The sequence below is a fragment of the Nicotiana tabacum genome, chromosome 19 (assembly GCF_000715075.1).
Source record: "Nicotiana tabacum cultivar K326 chromosome 19, ASM71507v2, whole genome shotgun sequence".
NCBI classification, from domain to species: domain Eukaryota; kingdom Viridiplantae; phylum Streptophyta; class Magnoliopsida; order Solanales; family Solanaceae; genus Nicotiana; species Nicotiana tabacum.
The window spans coordinates 97,667,430-97,692,251 of NC_134098.1; the positions used below are offsets into that span (position 1 = coordinate 97,667,430).

Genomic DNA, 24,822 nt, shown 5'->3' on the forward strand with positions numbered 1-24,822 from the left:
ATTATACACACAACACCTCAGCCCATTTTTCTTCTTTTACTTTTTTTTTTCCAGTCCTTTTTCGGCTGAACCCTAAACTGAAAAACCCCAGTTGCCATTTTCCTCTCCCTTGCAAGAAACACCCACAACCATATTCAAAGGTCAGCTTTCCCCAGCTAAAGATTCAATCTTTCTAGCCCTATACTTTTTTTAATTTTAGGTTTTCTTTATCGATGCCGTGCTAATTAATAATGATTTGTACTGTGTAGAAATATTGAAAGAATTCATGGCAGAAGTGGGTGAAGCTACTTTATGTTGTGCTCAATGTGGCAAGCCCGCTCATCTTCAGTATGTTTCCACTCTTTTTAATTTTTGTATTCTTTTTGCAATTATAAAAAACGATGTTTTTGTATTTTTCTTTATTGAATTTGATTGCTTAGGTGGCTTTGATAGAAATATATGCTTTATGATATTCAACTGAGTTCGAGTTTATGCATATTGCTTACTCGTGTGTTAGGATTTTAAGACTTTAAGATTAATTTTTTTAAGAGTTAAGTGGATTTTTTTAAAGGGGTCAAGATTAAAGAGGATATTCTAATTCGTGTCGTTTCCTTGCTGTGTTACCTTGTATAATATTTTGTTGATTTTCATAGATCGTATAGAATTCCATTTGATGTACTGTATCCCTAAGGGTTTCATAAACTTACTTTTCGGAGCCTTTGTTCATCATCCTTGGAGTTGGAAATTTAATGCATCCAATACTTGTTGGCAATTGCTATGGGTGATCTTTCATTTGCTTTTGTAGTTATACGGCCAATTGTTGGCCTTTTAGTGATGTTACTTTCACTGAAGAGTTTCTGTACTCTGATTTCTGTGCTAATTTATTTTTTCTACTATTCGAAGGTGTCCCAAGTGCGTGGAGTTAAAACTTCCTCGTGAAGGAGCTGCTTTCTGGTTTGTAGCTATGACCATTCTCTTTTTGAACTATCTTTTCCATTTTTCATTATTGAGCTGAAGCTTAATTTTGCGATTACTAATATGCATAACTTATATCATAGCTAAAACCATCAATCTGTGGGAAATAAGTTTTTTTTTGTTTAACAGCTTGTACATAGGATGTATAAGTTCAGTATAGCTCTTGCGATGCAAGAGAGGGATAAGGGTGTACCTGCTGCTTGTTGTTGAAGATTTAATGTGTGCATATCTTTGCACCTTTACTGCTATGTTTGCAGAATTTTCTATAATAGGACTATTTGCCACATTGCAAAGCTGGATTGCCTATTTGCATAAGTTGTTCAATGTCAAAAACTTAAGTTTTCAGTGGTGGGAACTGGACTAATTAAAGGACATTATAAAATATAACATTGCTGCTAATAAACAAAAAGTTATAAGGGCTGCAACGACCTGTCTATGAGACTAATTTAAAGTGGAACTTGAAAAGTTATCTGCTGCTGTGTGCTGTGATTCTGATCCAAGAAAATGGAAGGCTAATGAGATGAGGCTCTCTTTCGATAAAAAATAGTTAGATCTTTGTCTTCTCTGGTCATTGGCTTGATACTTTGGTTTTGATGCAAGATACTTCTTGTCAGCACGCAGGACTGTTTCAAGGCATCTTGGAGCTCTCACAAGTCTGTCCACTTGAAGGCAAAATTATCTTCTCTGGCAGCTGAAACTTCAGGAACAGCCTCACCTAGTGATGGTTGGCTATATTGCTTGAGGAAAGGACAGGCTCGAACACCCAAACTTCCGCATTTTGACTGGGCTGGGTATGTTTGATATGGTTCTTACTCTTAGCTAATGAATATTGTACTTACCTCTCTGATGTTACTTTGTTGAGGATTACTATGTTTTCTCTTCAATTAGAAAAGGTAGAAGTTAGAACAACACATTTATTCGTATAATGGACTACTTTTAATTTGATCTCAGCTAGTTTATGATGAAACTAAAACTGGCTGGCATAATCTATTTTGGAGTCAGTGTGTTGCTTTCCTCCTCTACTTGTTTGGATGCTTTTTTTGATTGCCCTTAACCTCGTTGGGTTTTGGACTGCATATTTCAACTGACATTTAGTCCAGCTATAGTTTCTTAGACTTGCTTGCTCTGGCGTGGAGAATCACTGAAGGGTCTTGACAAATTCCCATTGAAACTAAAACAGGCTAGCATAGTCTATTTTGAATCACAGTGCTTCTCTTCCTAGTCCTAAACTTAACTGGATTAATGATGTCTTCTTTGCTTATTTCATGTTCAAGTTATGTAAACCTTATTTTATACTATATCTTTCTGCAATTCTCACTGCCTTTTCTCTTAAACTTTCTTAAAGAAAATTATTCAAAACTCACCGTGTTCCATTACCAGTATTTCTTCCTCAAAAAAGAAAATTATTCAAAACTTATTTTTGCTACCAAAACATGGTGTTATAAACCTAAGTGGCTGTCCAAACAGCTATATGTACTACTACTAGTTATAAAGAGTAAATAAACTTTTGAGTTCTCTGTATTTTTTAAAATGATTTTCTTTTGGAACCAAAAGTCGACCAGAACTAATTATTTGCACTGATATTGGGGTAAGTGCAAAGATTTGCTTGATTCTCAGCTGTAAGTTGATGTCAAAGTATCCAACACCTTGTGTCTTTGGAAGGGGATTATTCAATAACTCGTGTTTTGAAGATGAATTTTCCAACTTCCTCTTCTTGGATTCCGATGTTAAAGATGAAAAGTTTTCTAGGCTTCTATGCTTATATTTTTATCTTTGTTTGTTTTCTTTTTGTTTGAAGCTTTTGATAGCTGAAATAGTAAGATAACTAGATAAGTTAACTGGCGTTTTAGTTGAATTTATTTCCAACAAAAAATATCGAGCTTTACTTCCCTAGCATACTGTGCTCTTTTGTTATAAAACCAGAAAAGCTAGTTTCCTTATTATCTTTCAGTTTCTCTTTCATCTTTCTGCTCCTTTTGAACATAGCTTTTGCTATAATACACTGCTGCAAGGATGCCACATTCCCCCCCCCCCCCCTCCCCCTCCCTTCTCTTATTTTCCTACAAAGTTGCTGCTAATGTTTGTTGTCTAAAAACGTATGGTGCCGCCTTCTTTCAGGACACTAAGGCCCTATCCGATATCAAAAAAGCGTGTTGTACCTGATCATATTGATCAACCTGATTGGGCAGATGATGTGAGCCATTTTATCTTATTTCTGTATATTGCAACTATTAGTCAGTCATACGCACACACGCACATGCTGCATATTTTTGCCATCTCTTATGGAGCTGAATAGCTAAAATGTTGACAATTGCTTCTATTAATTTGCTTATCATAAGGAGCTTATGTGCCTAATATTGGACGTTTTTCTCGTTCTGAAGATTAACGATAGAAAATATGCTATGTAGTTTATTTTGTTTGTCTTATTTTGTAGGGTATCCCAAAAATTGAACCCAACAGTGATTTACAGCACGTCGTTGAGGTACCATTTGTGTTTAGTAAAATGATTTGCGGTTATACTAGATGTTTGTGCGGTAACAAATTAAATTTTTGCTCACACCACCTGCTTCGGTTCTAAACTTTTTGAAGATCAAAACTCCAGAGCTGATTGCGAGGATGAGAGAAACATGCCAAGTAAGTATTCTCAGTTTATGTTTTCTGATTATGTTCTACCAATAAATTATCTTCTTAATTAGTCTTTTCATAATTCATTATTTTCATTCTCTGAAGCATAGCCATTTATTATACTATAGCTATGCCATACATTTGCCTGTCCTTAGACTTATGTGAGATCTGAGTGAGATTGAAGCCTAGAAGGTATGTGTTCACATATATTTTAGAGATCAGAAAGAAACCAAGTTAGGAAGATTTGTGTAAGATGCTCTATAATGAGGCGTTAGATTTCATTCTATGACAGGATACTTTCAAGCTATGATAGGTGAAATTTGATGGATTAACCAATAACTGGAATCAAGGTCCTGAGTATATTTCTATGACCTAGTCTGTCTCCTTCCTGCAGCAGTGCTTTTAGATAATATCTTTTGATTGGGTTTATTAGCACCTACAGGGCGTGGGGTTTCCAGAACAGATAACTGACATCAGTGGTTACCGGAAGGTTGGTGTATTTGTATATCCATCATCTATCGTCTAATAATTGAGAGCACTCAATTCAATCACATTCCAAGCGAAAACGGGAGTGGTTACACTCTCTTGTGGAAGCACGCAATAACCTTGATGCTCGCTAAAAGCATTATTAGGCTAGAACTGATAGTCGTCCCACTAAGAGTAAACCAGGTGCACCAACCTCATTTACAGAATTCTTATATTTCATTCCATTTACTTATCCTACTATCCTCAATCAGGCTGAATATGATGGATGGTTAGTGTTCCTAAGGTTATAAAGTTTCCATGCCATGCATCTTTGGCAAAGAACCATGGTCTGAGCATGTTCATTGGTTCTTCGCCAGTCTTTAGGATTTTGTGTGTGAGTCCTTAGGCATAATTGGTATTATTATCTTCAAGACCCAATTCTTCACCAGAACAATGTTTCTTATAATATATGTGCGTCATACAATGATTCTAAGCTTTCTTGGTTGAGAGATGGCGAGGGACAAATATTTGGCAATACTTTGCTCCTTCAACTTTATTGCATTTCTTGAAGTACTTGTTTATTCATATCCTACCTTCAGATAGCAAGGGAAGTTCTGGATGCAGCGGCTCGTATTATTCGACCTGGCGTGACAACTGATGAAATTGATGCGGTGGTGCATGAGGCTACTGTTTCCGCTGGTATGCTGATAGGGCTCTGATCATTTTAATCACTTCTAATAGTTGCAATTGGTTGTGGAGGCCATGCCCAACTTGATAGATTTTATTATATGACACTTATTCCTTGTGCTTGTATTTTAGTATGCTGCTCTTTGCTAAGTTAGATTGTAGGCAAATCATCCTAGCTGAAGTTTGTTGGCTTCATATTTTATCTATAACAGCGCTTAGCAAATCCTGTTCTTAAAAAAATTGATCTATATTGGATCACCTGTTCTTCTAATATGTGGAGCTGCTGTTTAACTCTTTCTTTTGGTGGCATATGCAGGTGCATATCCATCTCCATTGAATTATCATTTTTTCCCCAAGTCATGCTGCACGTAGGTACTTTATCTTGTAAATGTTCTTTATGCACTGTTATGCAGGTTCTAGATTTTACTTAAAGATAGAATTCTGTCTGCTTGTTGCAGGTCAGTCAATGAAGTTATCTGCCATGGGATTCCAGATGCAAGGTTAGTCTTACATTAAGCACCGAACTAGTTCTCATTTGCATTTCATGTAGGTCTCCTGCCCACTTTGTTTTTGGGTGAGGGAGAGGGGAGTGTGTTGTTACCAAGTTACCTTTTTTTGAAGGCTTAATTATGATTTAACTACTGTTGAGTCCTGTCAATCTGTCTTTTCTCAATTTCACCTGTGCCTGAGATCATTCCTTGGTGGATGTTACCATGGCATATGTGTTTACTAGATGCGTGGTTTTGAATAGAGGAAGGATGTATGTTTCTGATAAAAAATTGTTTAGGCTGTGTGTCATTTGTCACTTCTAATTGTTTCAGGGAATTAAAGGATGGTGATATTGTAAATGTTGATGTTACTGTATATTACAAAGGGGTTCATGGTAAATCATTTTTTACCATTGATCTATTTGATAATGTTTTAACTTCTTGCAGATTTGATATTTAGCTAGTGCATTGCTGATTATGCAGGTGATCTGAATGAAACCTTCTTTGTTGGTAATGTTGATGAAGCATCTCAACGGTTAGTCCAGTGCACATATGAGTGTTTGGAGAAAGCAATATCAATTGGTAGGTTGCATTACTGTATGTTATGCCTCGAATACTTGATATATCGTAGGCTTTACCATTCCACGAACATCAAACTTAGTGCCTTTTATTCCTGAAGTAAAAGGTCTTAAAGACAAGTCTAACAGTTTGCAAAAACAAATATAGTAAGTATGACTCGTCAATTAGACTCGTTAAATATGTTCTATCCCCTTTTATTCTTTTTGCTATTTTGGCCAGTTGTTTGCTATTTGGTTCTGTCCATAGCAGCTTTTCCCTTTTGCTTGCATCTTCTCTTATGTACCTGAGTCTCGAATGGTCTTGCTGAGAATTTTCTGTTCAATATGTTCTTAAAGAGTTAGGGAAGTGAAGTTAATGTGTAAGAGTGTGCTAGTAAAACATGTTGTCTGTTGGGAGAATGTTTCGGTTCATCTTGGCTTAGAACGTTGATCAAAACTCTAGGTGTCTCACTTTTTTCATTATGCCATTTTATTGCAGTTAAGCCTGGGGTACGGTTTCGGGAAATTGGGGAGGTCATCAATCGACATGCTTCAATGTCTGGCTTATCTGTGGTAAGATAAAACAAAGAAAACTTTGCCTAACTACCCCATCAGGTGGATTAGTGAAAGCTCGGTTTTGTTGGAAGTTGACATGTTTTACATGTTATCATTTTCTTCTTGCAAACTGGGGTGACAGGTGAAGTCATATTGTGGTCATGGCATTGGAGAACTTTTTCATTGCGCACCAAACATTCCACATTATTCGAGTATCCTTATTTAGCATTTTATGATTTATCAAAAAAAAGTCGCCTTTTAACATTTAAATCTTTGTTCTGTCATGCGGTGAAATGTAAATGTAACGTAATATTTTCAAATGTTGTCCAATTAATACCTCTGAGATTGTGGCAATCGAAGTTGATCTTGCTTTACTACTGTCAACTTTCCCTTTGGTGTGTTATCTTAACCTGATCAGGAAATAAAACAGTTGGCGTCATGAAAGCTGGCCAAACTTTTACAATTGAACCTATGATTAATGCTGGTAAGTTCTTCAGTTCTGAAGTTATTATGTACTATTCGATATGAAATTTCTTTTCCTTGTGTCTTGATTAATTCTATTGCAGGTGTTTGGCGTGATCGCATGTGGCCTGATGGATGGACTGCTGTGACAGCAGATGGGAAACGAAGTGCTCAGTTTGAACACACTCTCCTGGTATTACTTTATTTTACATCCTTTTCGGTATACGAATGATTTAATGCTAGCTTTTCTTTATTGCGTGCTGTTTCAGATTGATTTGAGATTACTTGGTTTTGATGAATTGTTTGTTGCTGCTGAACACTGTATTTAACTACATAAAACTCTTTCTCTGATCTATTTTTCTATTAAACAATTGGGAAAAGATAAAATACTGGACCCAAAGATATCCAATATTTTTGGTACATCAAGCCATGATATGAAAGAAACGCTGTAAAAAATCTACACTTGTCATTAATACCATTGTTCGTTCTTCTACTTGGTAGAATTTGCAAAACTGACGTAGATGCTTGGTTGAACCACAATACTTATGTTTTGTCAGACATTGTTTTGTCATTCACTTCTGCATTAAATCATGGAAAGTTATTCAAATCACAATGTATTGACTCGCATGAAAGCAACATATCATGAGCCATAAGGTCAGCCTTGTCATTTTCTTTTTCTTTTCTGAGGTTTGGGGAGGGGAGGGGGACTAATGTTTCCGTGGCCTATATTTTCTTTTGTAAAGGTTTCTTTTAGGAGGTGTGCATTCGGTCGGTTTTGGGTTATATTCAGTTCGGGTTTTCAGTTGGTAGGTAGGCAAATCGATCACCGAACTTAATAGTGTTGAATAGTTTTTTTTTTCTCGTTTGCCTTTTTCTACAAAGGTCAATTTTGAGTTCCTGCGTCAAATTACAAAATCTTCCTTTAAATTTGTAGAAATTAATTATCATACTCTTCAGTGTTATCAAAAGCGAAAAGTGCAAAAAAGCTCAAAGGTCAGTTGGGGCTTTAAGCGCAAGAGTATGCCAATCATTATTATCATACAGTATTCAAAATATAAATCCAGAATTAGCCTAAGAAAGAATTAGAAAAAAGACCAAGTAAGATCTCATAGTTTTTTGGTTTTAGTTTTTTTTTTCCAACTTAAACAAACAAATAAAATACCCCAGTATTGTGAAATGAAAATTGTAACTGACTGAAATGTTGAAACCTGAACAAAAGAAAGGAAAATGGAAATTTCAGTCTGGTTGGCCTTTTCGGTTAAAACTAAATAAAGCACAGTCCTACCTCCTAAGGAGAAGACACTTGGGTTGACCTTTTGATGAAATCCAAGTGCTCGTACCCTAAGATGATGAAGAAAAATGCACAATGTAAAATGACAGCCTCCACAAATGTGTCCCTCATAGGACAATGTTAATGAGCAGAGTCGAGTCTAAATTTGGCTTGGCTGAATAATGGTTTGACCAATGGCTCTATATTCAAACTCAATGTGAGAGCTCAGCAAGCTCGTGTGCGAATCTGAGTACTGAAGCCTTTAACTTATAAATCCCAAGCAACCAGAAAATTTCAAATTCTAGTCACCACCCAGGATAGACTAATAGATCAGATGTGAAGGAAAGGATTGTCAGAACTAATTGGTGGATACTATGGTGTTTCGGCCAACTTGTGTCCCTCAACTAATGCGTCACACTCTTGCTACCTCTCACTAGCACAAGTGGCAGGTAGGTTCATCAAGGCTTGAGCAGAGTGCGGGGTAGCCACCGGGGTACGTGTTACAACTCTGAGCCACAAGGTTTAGGCAAATGGGAAGAATTCACCTTGTGTTGCTCCTGTTGGGGTTCGAACTTTGGTTCCAAGATTGTCACTCTAGCTTCAACCGCTAGGTCAACGCCTTAGAGGCCAAAAAAGTTGTCAGATTTAAAGTGAAATTAATCGGAATCAAACTTTCCACCACCAGAGTAGAGAATTAGACATTTATTGGTCTTCTAGTATGACAAAGGAAACAATAAGATCTGCTCATTCAAATACAAAATTTCCCAAAGCAACATCAATATTAGTATGTCTGCACTTGAAATTATTAACTAGAAAAGACTGAAATGTTGCATACTTGTATTCAAGAACTTGGGATCAAGAGGTGAGAACTGAGAAGAATGCCGGAATAACCTTTATCAAGGCTATATCTATCTAGAAACACTAAAGTTTATGTTGGTGAACTTCACTGAAGCAGAATCAAGCTTGGTGGAACTATTGGATTTCTTTCTGCGTCTCGCTATCAGAAAACATTCATATATGCATATGCTTAGTTAAAGATGTCAGAGAATTACTTAGTAATTTTGCTTCGCTCGGGTTGATTGATGTGTGTTTCTGGTGATGGATAATTTGTAGGTCACAGAGACTGGAGTTGAAGTACTCACAGCACGCCTACCGACATCTCCCAAGGTGTTCCCTTGGCTGAGTTCTTGATTCGTGGTTTGCATTCTTTTGGTGCAGCATTTAGCAATTGAGGATCCAGCCAGTCATAAAAAATTTCAGTGACGAGTTAGTCTATTTATGTGTGTCAAATGTATTTTTTAATTGGTTGGCTTTTGAAATTTTGGTCTTAAAGGTCGTCTAGTTTGTAGACTGAGAATCAGAGTTAACTGGATGAACGAATCAGTCTTTTCTCGAGTCAAATGCTATAATGAAGCTGAAGCTTTTGGATATCTGATTTCGTATTGGATTAAGCTCTATCTAAGGGGCTTGCACGGTTTGCCGTTGAGAAAAAACAATTCCATTATTTAACGTTTTGTATAATTAATATAATGTTTGTATTTTGGTATAAAACTTTGAATTACTAAGTAGATTCTATATAATGAAGACAATGTTTGGTTTTTATAGAACTCTTCATAACAATGATTGGCTTTGGGTATAAAATTTTGCTTTACCAGTAACATCACAGCGTATGCGGGAATCTTGTGTATTACCCTAAGGGGAATAAATGTGAAACAAATATAGGTGTATTAGGCAATACTTGGATAAGAGCACGTAAAAAGTTCAAAATATTTTCAAAGTTGATCCTTTTGATATTGCAACTTCTAATACAATATTTCATAGTATATAATTAGTTTTTTGCGTGCGAGTCTAAATATGATTATTCATTACAAAACAATCATTATAATATGATTAATAATCATCATATAATAGTTTATGTCAATAATTCTTGCATAACTAGTCTCGAACCAAATGATACCTAAAGTTTCCGTGGAAGAAATTTTGAGTTAATACTAACTGTCCATTTCCTAAGGTTAATAAACTTCTAGGCGGAGAGTTCTTAATGCAGACAGCCTATCAATGTTATGACCGGTTTGATAGTAATGGTAAATTAATTAATCCTTACGTGTACTTTGATTTCTTTCAATTTCCATATGGTAAGATTGGCTACGCATAGGATAGCGTTGCCTTTCTAAGATACCAAGCAATACATTGACTATACCTTGATTTTTCCCTAATCAGAAGGATACACCTTTGGAACATCATTCAGTTCTTGTTAAGGAAAATGGTTAAACTACACCCTTTTTAGTTGAAAGAAATGGTTGAAATGGACTTCTGTGACCTACGTAGGTATCAGCATGACCCTTCCCCTCCTCGAGTATACCAAAAATTGTTTACACCAAATCACAGAATGAAGGTCAAACTATAAATTGAGATTAACTACATTAATTACCACGCATAGGTGATAATATTGCATGTAGAATATTTACCATACTTCTGAGTGATCTGACAAGCATTTAGTCCTACTTTACAACACTCCACTTTTGAACCATTACCATAGGCACTCTTTCTCGAAATGTAAAACAAGGAAACTAAAACCCAGCTGATCCAACAAGTGAAGAGTATGATGCATTTTCGTCACTGGTGAGTCCCTGTTCAACAACTTTGTGGGCTGTTCCAACATTTGTTTCCAAAAGTGTCCCAACGTCTAGGTTGCACGTCGTGCAGAGCTCTAATCTCTTCTGTTTTGCTTCTGCAAAATCACCGTCCCAGCAAGTTTCGGAGATAATCTCAAGTGCTTTCTCTAGTTTGTCTTCTGGTACAAGAGTTCCATTTTGTTGGAGCGCAAAATAAACTTGATCAGCACTGGCTCTTCTTATCTGCAAAAATAGTTGAAAACAATTGTTGAGAAGACGTTCAGTTCATTGTGGCATGTTCTTAATATATCTATTCACCAATCTTAAGTTTCACTATGCAGCTGCTTTGTGCTACCTTTGGAAATCCGCAGGTGAGGAAAGGTAGTAAATGACAGAATGCCTGGACATTGATGGGCTCTGATACTGATGAAACATATCCAAGTATCTCAATTCCAGCATACAGCTTCTTGAAGTCTTTTGATCCTTTCAACTCTATACTAAGAGCTTCTAAAACGCCGGCACAAAATACTGCAGTCTGGGCCTGTTAAAAGATATGTGAGAGATAGAGAAAGAGAGAGAGAGATGAGTATAGGCACATCATCCGTACAGCCCCAAGCAAACAGCGATAAGCACAACTTGGTTTGTGCAGAATAAACGCAGTATACACCAAAGCAAAGGGAAGATACCAGCTACATGAAATACTAGATATTTAAAATAAAAAGAAAAAACCTAGTGGAAAATAGACTAACCTCTATGTTTAAGAATACCTTTTTGCTGAATAGGATCTCAATTGTCTGAAACAAAAAAAAAAGGATAAACACATCAGTGCCAGATAACATGTTCCCCATTGTTGCATAAGAGCTTCCAAAATGGTTTATCATTATCCTGAGTTATTCCATCCACTGCCTTGAAGTTTTGGGTTGGAAGCTCAGATTATTTCACATGGTATTAGAACCAAAGCCATTCCTAACGTTGGGCCACAGATGTTTTGTTACTCTTCGCTCCAATCTACGTGCAAGGTAGTGTTTGAATGCTGCATAGCTTAGACGTATATGTTGTACTTCTTATAGGGCTCTTCTTGTAGTTGAGTTAGCCCAAGGTTCATTTTCTTAACATGGTATTAGAGCCTAACTTTGGTAAGTTTGTTTTGTCAATTATCTTCTTACTATATATTCTCTCACTCTAAGTCCCTCTCTCTCTAAGCAAATTGAGCCATTAATTCTGCTCTAAGCCTGATTTTCAGCCTGTTGAACCTACCTCCGGTTTCAACCAATAAAAAGAAAGACAGATAAATGTTCAGGATACTGCATAGACGGACAAAAATGTAAATTCTCCATATTTCTGCAATAAAAGTTTATGATTACGTCTATAGCCTACTGCCAATGCCAAACAAAGAAGAAACAATTACTTGCATTAATCATAACATGAGAATTCTAGAAACATGAACACATTGTGATCTACAAATTAAGGAAAGGGTCGACAATCATCTTTTGCAGTAATAAAACTTGAAATTGAATTTACCTTCAAAGTGGGTACTATGACTCTGTCACAATTTTTGTATGTTTGAAGAACCCAAAGAATGTCATTAGAAAGATTGTACTCTCTAGAACCATTTACATGTTCATCTGTTGACTGAAGAAATTCAAGCAAAGCACTGACTGATGCCTTTGTCAATGAATCTTGCAAGCCACCGATGGAAATAGCCAACCCCGATATCACATATTTGCTATAGCAACTGATATCAAGCAACTGAAGAAAACGTGGAAATGAGTAAGTAGGTACCTGCAGGATCACATAGAAAGGCTTCTTTGTCAGATAACAAAATTTATAGCAACCAAAACAGAAGGCAAGCAAATTTTGACCTACCCCCCATTTCAGATCTGCATCGTCAGGAACAATCTGTTCTAGTCTCTCTCGATAAGGTATAAATGGTACAAAAATTGATTTATTATGCAAAATTCTTCGAAGAGCCTTTGCAGCTAACTCTCTTAATTTATCCATCTTCTCCACTGCTTGCTTAACAATGCATCCAACTAAACAGGTTGCCACATTTTCATCAAAAAGAATCTTCATCTGGTTAGCACTATCTTTCTCATCGAACTGAGAAACAGATCCAAGTTCCATTTTCTCGGACTTGCTTGAGAAGCCCTTGAGTTCTCTCTTGCATAGAATGTATGTGCATCTCTCAAGGCCATCTATGGCAGCTTCACGAACCCAAGAACCAATGTCACCTCTGTTATCTACAGAGTAATCGTCCAAAGCTTTAAATAGAGTCTGCATAACCTCATTCTTAATAAAAACATACAGAGATCTGCATTCTTCTGCAGAGAATAGATGAGAATATTCTTCTGTCGCGGTCAAAATTTCACACACTGATACAAGTGCTTTGGCAGAATTTACCCGTGCTTCAGCATCTCTGTCTTCAGGTTTAGCCTATACAGTATAAAGTGTTTAATCATTCAAGATAATGTGCAGCTTAGTTCCTCATCAGCAACAGACAAAACAGAAGAGGCACTTCTTTACCTCAATTTCACAAGCAGCACAAAGCTTCCAAAGTATATCCTTCCATCCTTTAGCTAGATACTTATATGGCAAAACACCAAGCGCAAGTGAAGATCCTCGTCTAGCAGCCACATTAGGATCAGTCAATTGCTCAAGGTATCTTGATGTAATGGTATTGATGCCTTTACTTTCCGAAGCCACAAGGTAAGCAGGAAAGAAGCTTTTCAAGGCTGCAACCGCAGCCCCCTACAAACACACTAGTGAATCAGGCAATTCACTCAAAGGAAGATAATCAACAGGAAGCTGACAAAGTCACAAGATAAACCTGTATCTGGGAATTAGGATGTCTCAAATTCTCATGGAGTGTATCAAGCAGACTCCGCTTTATTTTATCTGTCAATTGGACACGAGCTAAAGAAATGCACTCAATGAAACGGGAAACAGCAGAACGCATTATTTCTCCACCCTTTCCCCGATATAGCCGTGCTTTCTCAATTGCTGGAACCACACCAGCAACTTGATTCTGCAGATCTGTAACAAAAAGATTGAGAGAGATCACACAATTAGCTATACATGAAAAACACAGAAATAGACGGTGTCATAACCCTTGACCAGCTGATTTTCTCTTCAGCAATTTAAAAAGGACTCGTGGCAATTCAAAAATTTAAAAGACACCCACGTGGTGATTTTATAGGTAAAACTATGAAAAAAGAGAACTGCATGTCTTAGAATGTAATCCCCCTTCCAAATTCATTGTCATCTTGGCTTTCCCGCAATAATCCACTTTTCTAAAAACTGAACAAGAATACTTCCGTTGCTCTTTAATTATTATGTGTCATTTCTGGGTATTGCATAATACAGAAGTATAATGTGCCCCACATTTACAATTAATGAAGACAATAGCTCGCTTCTCTACTATCGCACTAAACAAAAGTAGCTATCACCCCCCATAAACTATTCTTCTGATAACCCCAGAATATTCAATTGGGATATAGGGGAAATGGGTCGACAAAAAAAAGCACTAATGGGGAGCAAACAGCTATGACAAGAAGTTAGCCCCAAATAGTCCACTTTGAGTTCGTGATTTCATTTCACAAAAGAACAGTGGGAAAAAACATTTCCCCTACAAGCATGGACATATAACACCAAAAGTACGTGGAATATACGTGCAAAGATTAGTACACGTAGTAATTGTTTCTCTTTTTAAACTTAATTTACTTTCTAATGCAATATAGTTCTAGACTTTCAACAATGATTTATGAGCAAATCTTGCTTTCTGGTAAAATGCAGAACTATATAACTCATCAAGAGAGAACAAGGAAAGCTAAAATTTATGAATGAAGAACTAAAGAAAAAAATGCATTGAAGACCTAAATTTGAAACCAGTACGAACCAGCTTGAACTTTGACCTCAGTCAAATAACTAAGAGTTTGAAGTTGAAAAGGAGATACCAACCTGGGGAAAGAACATAGTCACACTCATGAAGGGCCAATATAACTTCACCAATAGCTAAAGTTGCACCATGACGCATACACAAATCAGAAGACAATGTGCAAGGCAATAATTTTCCCACAACAGTACTAGCAAAATGTCCAGGATCATACTTAGCAAGAGAAGAAAGGGCATTTGCAGCAAGCTCTCTCAAACTTTTGTCCTATATTCCAACAATAGGTAACGAATTAACAGAACCCCCAATAATATAACTAATAAGTGCAAGCAAATGAAGTAATTAATGCACAAACAAAGAAGTTAAGTACATTGGCCAGCTGGTACGATATTAGCAGGGTCTTAATTCTCAGATTTAGACTGCTATGGATGCATGTCTTAAGTTCAATTGGAGGAGGAAACTAGAGAAATTACAGAAAGAAGATGAATTACACATTTGTGCTAAACAACCCAGTAGTTTGGATTAATTAAGGCAACACCTTTATTTTCCCAATCCAAAAGATCCTTAGAACAACCTTCTCTGTCAACTATCTTTTCTGAATACTGTAATTTCGCTGACACGTCACACTTCCTTAGATGTTCTCAAACATAAAACAATTAAACCAGAAAATGATATTTGTACACAAAATCCCATCATATTTCTGTTCATATTCCTTCTATCCTATTTCAGTTCCATGCTGTGACCAAACTTGTAACAGTACTCTCTTTGCTAAGACCACTAAAAGAAACTTTGGTGAGGAATCAGCTATATGCAACCATATCTTTGGTTAATTTGTATTATGCATCTTCTCATACCACACTCAAGCAAACCAATAAATATTTTACAAAAGAAGTGCTTTATATGAGTTGAAGCAAGGAATCAAGCAAATATAAACATACCCAGTGACAGATCTTGCTGTTCAGAAGCTCATCAACAAAAGGATCAAGATAGCCATCATATTGAGCAATGTATACAGCAACATGAAGATAGGAGTTTATACGTGACGAAAGCGCAAAGAAATCAGCTGCATTCACTATATCGATACCATAAGGAAAATTTCCTTGTCGTCCAACATTCTCTTGAAAAGCAGCAGCTGCTGCTCTTCTACAATTAACCTGGGAAATAATACCAATGTTTCATCATTTCAATTGGAGAAGGAAACACCTTGACTGGGTAAGGAATGACCCCTGTGTTTTTGGTACCTCACGGTCATAGCATGCCACAGTGAGAAGGTGTGGAGCAAGCTGTTCAAGTACGCTTTTCATATCTGCATGGTAATATGCACGGCCAAATGCCCAACAAACATAAGCAGCAGCATCACGTACATGAGATCCAATGCTATGTGGACCCCTTCGAATGTCATAATGTAATGCCTGCCAAAACAAACTTTACCTCGTTATTAGGGGGACAAAATCCAGCTTCAACGAGCCAAGAGTTTAGTGAGTGGATAATCCGAGACAAGTGCAATCCATTATCCTAAACCAGGTAGTCTGGATTGGATATGTTTCAATAACTCATTCGAACCAAACCAAGAATATATCGTTATCCGTGCATACTCATTAGTAAACATCAAAAGAGCATGATTTGTGTTCTGGAAGCTCAGAATTGGATGAAAATATAAAAGACTTGTGATTTGAAGGCGAAAATTATATGTGCATAAGTACGCAACTCGAGACACAGAAAAACACATGAAAGTACAATAATGACATCTAAAAAAATTAATTTAAATTGGATCCATAAGCACACAGCAGTCAGCACATATGAGTCCTATGGGAATCTGTGGTTCTGGTCGCCTACAGTTTTCAGCCACCAAACTCTTCATGGGTAAACAGAGGCCCTTTCCTCTCTCTCGTGTATGGAAGTAGGCAGCAGGTCTTATCTGTTGTATTTCTGCAAGAAGAAAGAATCTCTTCTTTTTAAATCCCAGCAGCGGCGAAAGCCCCAATCAGTCTGCCTAGGCATTGGTAGATGGTCACCCAGTAGTCGTGGTGGTGGGAGGTAGCAGCCTAGCAGGTATTCGGTGGAGTAGTCGAGGTGCATGCAAGATGTACTGGACCCCCACCTTTATAATAAAAAAATGTTTCTGCAACATAAGTTGAAGCAACAAATATGTTAAAGGATTCTTGGTATAATGTTTCCCTTGACTACTAAAGTGTGTTACTACAGAATCCCGAGCGACCTATAGAGTTGCCAGAGAGAACTATAGCAGCAATCCAGCAAAATGGAGTGGAGCAAGTCGACTATGAGTTGCCTGTTCTTAACCAATAACTTTTACTTGAAGGAACAAAAAGAGGGAGAAAGATTGAAAATGACAAAGCAAGCTGTGTATCACTAGCAACTTCATACTTTTTGGAGAAAATTAATAGCTCAATCACAAAGTTCTACATATATGGAGTTAAGGAGAGATCAGAAGTACTAGGAATAAAAGTAGGACGCTCAGTAAAGATAACCTTTATAACAACAGGCACAACTTTGTGAAAACTAACAGGTAACAGCAATCCTCTACGTGCCAATTCAGCCAGCGCCAAACAACCACCATGCCATGAGCCATCTCCCTGCAACAGTATAATACATAATTATGATCCAACCCGAACGAACAAAAAAGAAACTTGAAGTGCAAAAGGAACTATTAGCATTGCCGGATGTATCTCCTTAATCAATATTCTGTATGCGGATATAGTGGCTATCTCATAAGATAATAGAAGTTCAACTGTCAAGAAGCAACTGGCAACACACCTCGCTAGGCGAAAAGAGCTCCAGAACAGATGAAAGGACTTCATCTGAAAGCAAGTAAGTTAACCGTGAGGTAACACGGCCAATACCTTTTGCAGCAGACCAACGCACAACGGTGTCCTGTAGTACCGTTATAAGATCTCTAAGATGAGAAAGTTGCAATGAAAATAACAAATAGTGAAAATGTGATTAAATAAAAGGAAGTCCTGCAACAGTAATATGTTGAAACAGAATCAAATTTTGCTTGCATGAAGATGCATATACCTGTTTTTAAAATAGTAACTACAGATGAATGCAAAATGAGATCGACTGGCCTGAAAAGAGGTAAATAAATGTTCCAGTGTCTGTTCCACAATGTCAGTGACACTAAAAGCTCCTAAAAGACATAAGCAACTGACACTTTTGACAAGCCGAAACCCCCCTCCCTTCACACACCAAGACACAACCTTAGCATCAAGATATCAAGTTTTCAAATGCACCAGCTCAAAAATAGAGAGAAGAACATACGTGGATATTCAACTTAAACTTATCAAATTCTTCAACGAAAGAATCGTGGACTTCTTACTCGATGAGGAGGAAGTGAAGGAGGATTTATTTTTTAAGAAAAGACATCCAAGGAAAACTGCTATCAACTTGAATTTGTATAGGGTCTTGCACCATATACATAAAGATTTACAAGGACAGCCAGATCAGTACATAATGGAAGCTCACCCTTTAGACATACCGTGTCACGCAATCCTGATAGCAGTAATTCAATAATCTCTTCTACTAGATCAGGGACATCTATATCTTCTTCTTCCTGACAGTTTGGGTCTTGATAGAAGTATGAAGGATCATTGTTTCCAGCGTCATTGAATTGGTCCTTTTTTATTCCATTGGCAGTAATATTCCCTCCAAGTGTGCTGGTTCTTCCCTACATGAAAAAAGCAAGTAATATCACCAACTATTTCTTTCCACATTCCATGGTGAGTAGATCAGTACAGAAGTATTTCCAGTGGAATACCAAAATGCGCAGGAATGAGAAACAAAGACAAATATCCAGCAATCGAATAGAGAGAAGGAGCTGACAAATAGGTTGGTCTTAACTTTGGTAGACATCAGAACACTGTATTCTTTTTTTTTTGTCAAATGAAAGAGAAATGCTGACAAGGATATAGAAGATCAAGTCAGCAGGGAAACATAAAGAAAAAAGGACGCTCCTGACGAATAACTACAAAGACCCTAATCTCCTTATTCCCCATGAAGCATCACAATTTTTCTATTAGAAAGTAGGACAACTTGTTCCCAATGATGATCCTGAACGTAGTTGCTATTTAAATGCACAAAAAAATATATTCAAGCAGAGCAACCATCAATTTATAACTTGAAAGAAACACTTAAGCTACATATTTTGCATGATTAGCTATCTAACCACATATCGCCATGCTGGATAACGCGGAGGGAGACAGATCATCCCAACCCTTTGAGTTAGCTTCACAAGGTACTTGCGAAGTAAAGGACTTCGAGATGCAGTGTTGGACTTTAGCAGCGCTGATGTGTCATTCCAAACACCAGGAACCACACTGAGCAGCACTTTAGGGCTTCCATTCTGCACTTAGCGGAAAAAATACTGTGCTTAAAAATACTCATATTGAACAAGACTGCAAGATTACCAAATAAAATGGGTTACATAACATGTTGAACAATTGTACCGCTCCATAGTGAGTACAGCCAAAATGAGCTGTCTACATTGTTATAGATGTTAGACTGCATCGGATGATTGATCTGTCTTTTCCATTCAATAACAGGTCTCTAATCACGACACCAGAAGATATATTCGAAAGTTACTGAAACTTAAACCTGGCATTTACTTGATAAAATCCAAATTGAATGTTCCAAAAGAAATTCTCAAAATTCTTAAAAAAACTGACTGTCAATACACTCTGTCTCATAAAATTCTCAAAAGAAATTGCTCCTGGAAGAGCACCTATAAGGATTTCATGGTCTGAAGGGCAAGGCATGAAAGATGAATGCAGATTATTCGAATTTGAGTATCAGAGGAATGTATACGTTCTAAAGTAGGAACGTATACTAGCAAATTTCTATCAATCATACATAAGAAAAGAAAGTATTCCAAAAGAGGACACAACGAACAAAAGGCAAACCTTGAAAATAGCAGATAGTGCTTCAACTGCACCCAATAACCGGAAATGATTGACAACATCATTTGAAAGACACGTCATAACTTCATGTGTCCAATCCACAAAGCTGAAAACAAAATTGCAGGAAACCAAATATGAATATGGCTAAAGAGCTTTGAAACACTTAAATAATTCCCTAAGGAGGTCATCAAGGGCTGGTTGAATGGTAAGAATGTAGCATGGAATGTGTGGATTGGGCGCACATCTCAAGTTGAACTGACACGAAGGCTGATATTTAAGGGGATCAGGACAGAGGGGCAGGATCATACTTCCCCGAGTTTCAGACCTTTGGGCCAGCTAAGAGCTAACTCACGGGGGAACTCTCGGTTAAAAAGAAAATTCCCTAAGGAGGCACAAAAATATCAACATCCTTACTTTTCTCAGATCTTCAATCTTAAAAGATTTTTATTCTTGTGTTGTTCAAAGAAATAATATTCATGTTTAATATAGAGAAAAATAAAACAGAATGCTTAGCAGGCATCTATGACAATTTGCATCCATAAGGACATGCATTTCATTTGCTGATCAGGCATAGCAGTGAACTGCATGTGTCACATAACAAGCAAAGTGAAATGCAGTAAATGCTACTCTAGCACGTATCTCTTCATTTGCATTAACCAACATAACTGTGCATGCACGAGAATGACCAGAGCATTCATCTACTTTTATGTTTTCTTTTTTCCTTTGTTTTTGTGTGTGTGTTTTGGGGGGGGGGGGGGGGATTTAATCTTATCTTGCTGTGAGATTTCAAATCATGTGTTATAAATGGAAAAGATTAGGCAGTCGGACCTGGTAAAAGCCTTTGTCATATCAGGGCGTGTTAGAAGCCTTGAAAGCAGCAAGCCAGCTATGGTTCGCATAGGACCTGCACTTGAAAGGAAGTCTTTAGAGAATTCTAAGATTCTTAGTACAAGTGGAGGTGGCTCATCACTTCCAGTGTAGTTATTATCTGCAACACTAGTATCCACAGAAGATATATCAAACGGGATCAATACAAGAATGTAAAGCCACAATAGCATCACGCATTTAGCCTCCATCTCTCCAGTACTTTCTTGTCTTAATGATGTTACAGCTTGTGTATTATGGCATTTCTCCAGGAGAGATACTGCAAGCTCCAGGTCAGAGACCTGATGAGGGAAGAACTTGACAACAGCCTTGTAGCCACAAACTGTCACCAGAGAATAGATTATGATGCATATAGGCTTCATTACTTCAAGAATTTCTTCAGAGGCAGCACCCAGTTCGACAGCTTTTGAACGGACAATGGACATGAGAGGCGAAACCATACTCTCGAGGTAAGGCTCAAGTAATTGACCTTGCTCCTGATATTTGTCCATCTGCAAATCATATATGTTTGATAGTCAAACAAAGAATTACAGCTTGTTTGGATGGTTGTTACCTATTGTATTGTATCGTATTGTTACTTCAAATACAATGATTGTTACTTAAATTTTATTGTATCATTTTTTGTTAGTAATATTGCAAGTTAATTTTTGTGATATCGTGAAATGACGGCAAACGATCCAATCTATCCAAACATTGTATTCATCAAACAATACAATACAATAAAGTACAATACAATACGATACATTATGAAACGACATGTAACAACAATCCAAACAAGCTGTTAATGTATTACCCAAAGAAAAAAAAGATGGAGTAACTATTATAAAAATTCCACTAGTTGTAAGCAATTGCTGTTTCGAAAGTGAACTTCAAGTACACTATTACGGTTTTTGGGCTTGGCATCATCAGAATTTACTCACCAAAGTTATATTTTACTGGTATATCCAATCACAGATATAGCATTGAACTAATAGTTATGCAGTTTAAACAGAGGAAAGAAATGATAGAGAGAGAGAGAGAGAGAGAGAGAGAGAGAGAGAGTACGATAGATCGGATCTTATGCACAGAAGAGATATCGGAGACACGGCCAATGGAAATAATATCGTCGAGGAGTGATTTGACACGCTTCCATTCCTGAAGAAAATATCTCTGCACAACGCTCTCTTTAGAATCGTGTTCATCGTCTAATTCAACTTCGCTTACTGCCTCCATTTTCAAATTTTCCTCCATCTTTGAGCCTTTCTTCTACTTCGCCAATCCCAACAGAGACGCAGAGAAACACTTCGACGATTTGATCAATTTGATTTGATTTTGTCGCTTTGCGTATTGGGTATTTGCCGGACTGAGGGATTATTTCATCTGTTTAAAGCAATTATTAGCGTCGGAGTAAGCTGATGGGTCAAACTTCATACATGGCCCAAATCGAATTGCTGTCCAGCCCATAATTTGGCTCTAAAAGTTTTACGGGCTTTTTGTGTTGGGCTATCTCATCTCATGAATGAAAAGAATTTTAATAGTCCAAGAGGCTTAGATTTATATTTTGGGCAAAATACAGAATTGACCGGTCAAATCATCAATTGTATTCGCTAGTCAAAAAGTATATAGATTAAATATATATATATATATTTTATAGGCTATTATTTTTTAAAATGGCTAAAAATATACATTTCTCTTATATTATTTTCCTTAATACTCTTTTTGTCCAAAAATATTCTTTAATAAAAACTTAAAATTTTGTGTAATCCAACCGTGACACATATGTACCATAGAGGTGTTTGCATCGGTCGTGATTGATGCAGCCTAAGCAAAGCCTAGCTCGATTAGGACCATATGTACCATGTGTCAAGAGTATGTCTCAGAGAACAAGAGAACAATTGAAGAAAGCAAATAAAGATTAAAGACCTCTACCAAAAGATTGTCACTTAACCAATCAAAATTATTTCCTTTCTTTTACATGATACATATACAAAATATCATTTGCACAATTCATGATCTTACTTATGTTTACAAAGATATGCTATGTATACAACATCAAGACATAAATTAAAGTTCACATCACAACTAGCTAAAACAGTACTCTCATGTGAAGATTAATATATGGAAACCTTTTAAGGCTCATTTTCCCCATAGCTACCACCATTAGAATTAGACTTATGCCAAGCCGCAAATCCATTAAACAAAGCCAAAGTATTGCTAGTAACTTGAGCAACATTTAGAACCCTAGCTTTAATTGTAGCCATCACCTTACCACCCATGCCATAACCAGAAAACCCATCCATGCAAATATATGTATCAGTCAATACTGTGCTAAGCCAAGTCTGAACATTGCTTTGACACCATACAAAATCTCCTTCTGCATCTGCACTCTTCATACGTTGAAGCTCTTTAAATGAATTTGTGAGCTGAGAAACACTATCAGACATTTGATCTAAACAATCTTCCACTGCTTGATATTCCTTGGCCTTGTTTTGTTTGAGTTCTTTGGACACTTTTCTCAAGTAGATTTTTGTGTACACTGCCTTAACTATGCTCACTTTCAAAGCAACTTGAGCTATTTCTTGTGGATCTTGTGATGTTGGATTTACATGGTTTGCTAGAGATCTCTCACATAGATCTGGATAACGAGTGCGCCTACACTGTGACTCTATAAATGTAGGCACAATAGCACCCTCAACAACAAAGGTAGAGATGATGAGAAGTAAAATAAGGGAAAAGACAAGTTTTGCCATTTTGTGAGAAATATAACAATAGGAATTAATGCTTAAGCTTTTTAGAGTATGATGAAGAGAGAATGGTTTTTGCTGTGTTTATTTTGATGGGAAATTGTCAAGAGGGTGCTAAGGTTTATATAGAAGGGCTATCACATGAATGATCATGAGAAGTTTAGTACGCTCATTCCTTCTTACTAAATAATTTTCCTCTTTTAAGTCATATTTTTGGAATTGATTAATTAGTAGTATTCGAGAACCAGGTGCTGATGTTGGAGGTCTAGTGAACACAAACCTTAATTCTTGTCCGAGCAATTTCGTAATTACGTAACTTATTATTGTGTGATTGCTTTGACCCCGAAAAAGTTAGAAAAGAGTGTCTCTTATTAAATCACCTATTTTCTCCTTTAATTTGGTAAACCAATGATTTGTATTTTCATTTTTTAAGGTACAAAAGTTACAAGTTATTTACATTTACAGGACATTTTAATTTGAGCTTTTGATATGTGTAGGCTGTAGCGCTTCAATACATTAATTTTTAATAGGCTTCTAATCAAAAGGTTATTGGAGATTGGTTGACCAACAAAATACTGAGATTTTTGGGCATTGCATTCTGTAATTATAAAGATTAGTCTTAGGCACGCGCTTTGCGCGTATACCTATATCAATGAGTATATAATTTTAAAAAATTACGTAAATATTATTAAATAATATATTTGAGTTATTGAATAAAAATTAAAAAAATAATTTATTTATTTTTGCATTAGGGATTTGTGCCTTTACAATGATATAGAAAATAGAGATATTTTTTTAAACTCCTTCTTACTCGAATTGAATAACATCTTTTTCTCTCCATTGATGTTTTCGCATAATATTTAAAAATTATATTTAATTATTAGAAAAATAGTTAATTAAGTACATACATCTTAATTTAATAGTAAGAATATATAGTATCCTCCCCTTAGAATTATAAGTTCAAACATATTTCATATAGAAATTGGCGTAAATAAATATAAGCAAAAGACAATGTAATATTGTTATCTCCCAAACAATATTTATGTTAAGACAATGTAATACTATTATTTCTCCCAAACAATATAAGTAAAAAATAATAGATCTTTGTGGTCCGACCCTTACAAGGACCCCGCACATATGGGGAGTTTAGTGCACCGAACTTTCTTTAATATTTATATTAAAGTCCTAAATATTAGGACTTCCTACATAATTCAACACAAGAAAGATTTTATAACCAAATTAGTTGATTTTAAAGTACTATATATTGCGATAATAACTAAATTACGATTTTGTCTAATGTGAAGTTTAATTTTAAATGGTAAAAATGGCGAACGATATTTCATTAAGGGCCTTCGTGCTTTTAATATAGATAGATAGATAGATAGATATGTAAGTTATTTTGTATTAAAGAAATTAATCAATTTAGTAGTGTACTTAATTAATCTTCTCTTTTTTTAGCGTTTTAATTTGAAATCCTACAAATGATACAGAGATTAGACGTGGTAAAAAGCTAGTATTGTTTTTTCTTTTGAAACACAAGTCTTTAGTGTATTAAAATCATGTCTTCCTATTGCAAATAAAATTGTAATACAATCTAATAAGGAAAGATTAACAAATAAAATTTTAGTCGATTTTAAAGTGCTAACTTTAGGAAAATTAGCATAAATGGCAATTGAATGTTTATTCCTAAATATTAGGAAGGCAACTTAAATTATAATTTTATTTAGTGTAAAG

General features: G+C 36.3%; 3 protein-coding genes across 6 annotated transcripts; 1 reads left to right on the forward strand and 2 right to left on the reverse strand.

Annotated features, from left to right (window-relative positions):
- On the forward strand, nt 1–9,647 carry LOC107770144 (methionine aminopeptidase 1A). The gene is made up of 17 exons (XM_016589416.2): nt 1–140; nt 249–327; nt 883–933; nt 1,569–1,745; nt 3,073–3,148; nt 3,389–3,436; nt 3,544–3,588; nt 4,644–4,743; nt 5,048–5,099; nt 5,190–5,231; nt 5,553–5,614; nt 5,703–5,801; nt 6,276–6,349; nt 6,474–6,543; nt 6,750–6,815; nt 6,898–6,986; nt 9,177–9,647. The coding sequence occupies exons 2-17, from the start codon at nt 266–268 to the stop codon at nt 9,252–9,254; spliced, it is 1,191 nt and encodes a 396-aa protein (XP_016444902.1). The 5' UTR covers nt 1–140; nt 249–265; the 3' UTR covers nt 9,255–9,647.
- Nucleotides 9,648–10,453: 806 nt separating this feature from the next.
- Nucleotides 10,454–21,713, reverse strand: LOC107770150 (tubulin-folding cofactor D). Of its 4 annotated transcripts, XM_075238228.1 has the most exons (18): nt 21,410–21,713; nt 20,309–20,856; nt 19,484–19,586; nt 18,751–18,927; nt 18,064–18,252; nt 17,604–17,653; nt 17,343–17,481; nt 17,057–17,161; nt 15,809–15,979; nt 15,506–15,721; nt 14,636–14,834; nt 13,506–13,711; nt 13,202–13,426; nt 12,545–13,111; nt 12,200–12,460; nt 11,428–11,472; nt 11,034–11,219; nt 10,454–10,921 (listed from the first exon to the last, which is right to left on the reverse strand). In XM_075238228.1, exons 1-18 carry the CDS (start codon nt 21,593–21,595, stop codon nt 10,634–10,636), a joined length of 3,861 nt encoding a protein of 1,286 aa, XP_075094329.1. In that variant the 5' UTR covers nt 21,596–21,713; the 3' UTR covers nt 10,454–10,633. The 4 variants fall into 4 exon arrangements, with proteins under 4 accessions (XP_075094329.1, XP_075094331.1, XP_075094330.1 ...); XM_075238230.1 differs by lacking the exon at nt 18,751–18,927; XM_075238229.1 differs by lacking the exon at nt 17,604–17,653 and having other exon boundaries at nt 17,343–17,459.
- A 670-nt stretch (nt 21,714–22,383) lies between these two features.
- LOC107770149 (21 kDa protein-like) lies at nt 22,384–23,163 on the reverse strand. Its single transcript, XM_016589420.2, has one exon. It carries the CDS (start codon nt 23,092–23,094, stop codon nt 22,474–22,476), a length of 621 nt encoding a protein of 206 aa, XP_016444906.2. The 5' UTR covers nt 23,095–23,163; the 3' UTR covers nt 22,384–22,473.
- Between the last annotated feature and the right edge of the window lie 1,659 nt (nt 23,164–24,822).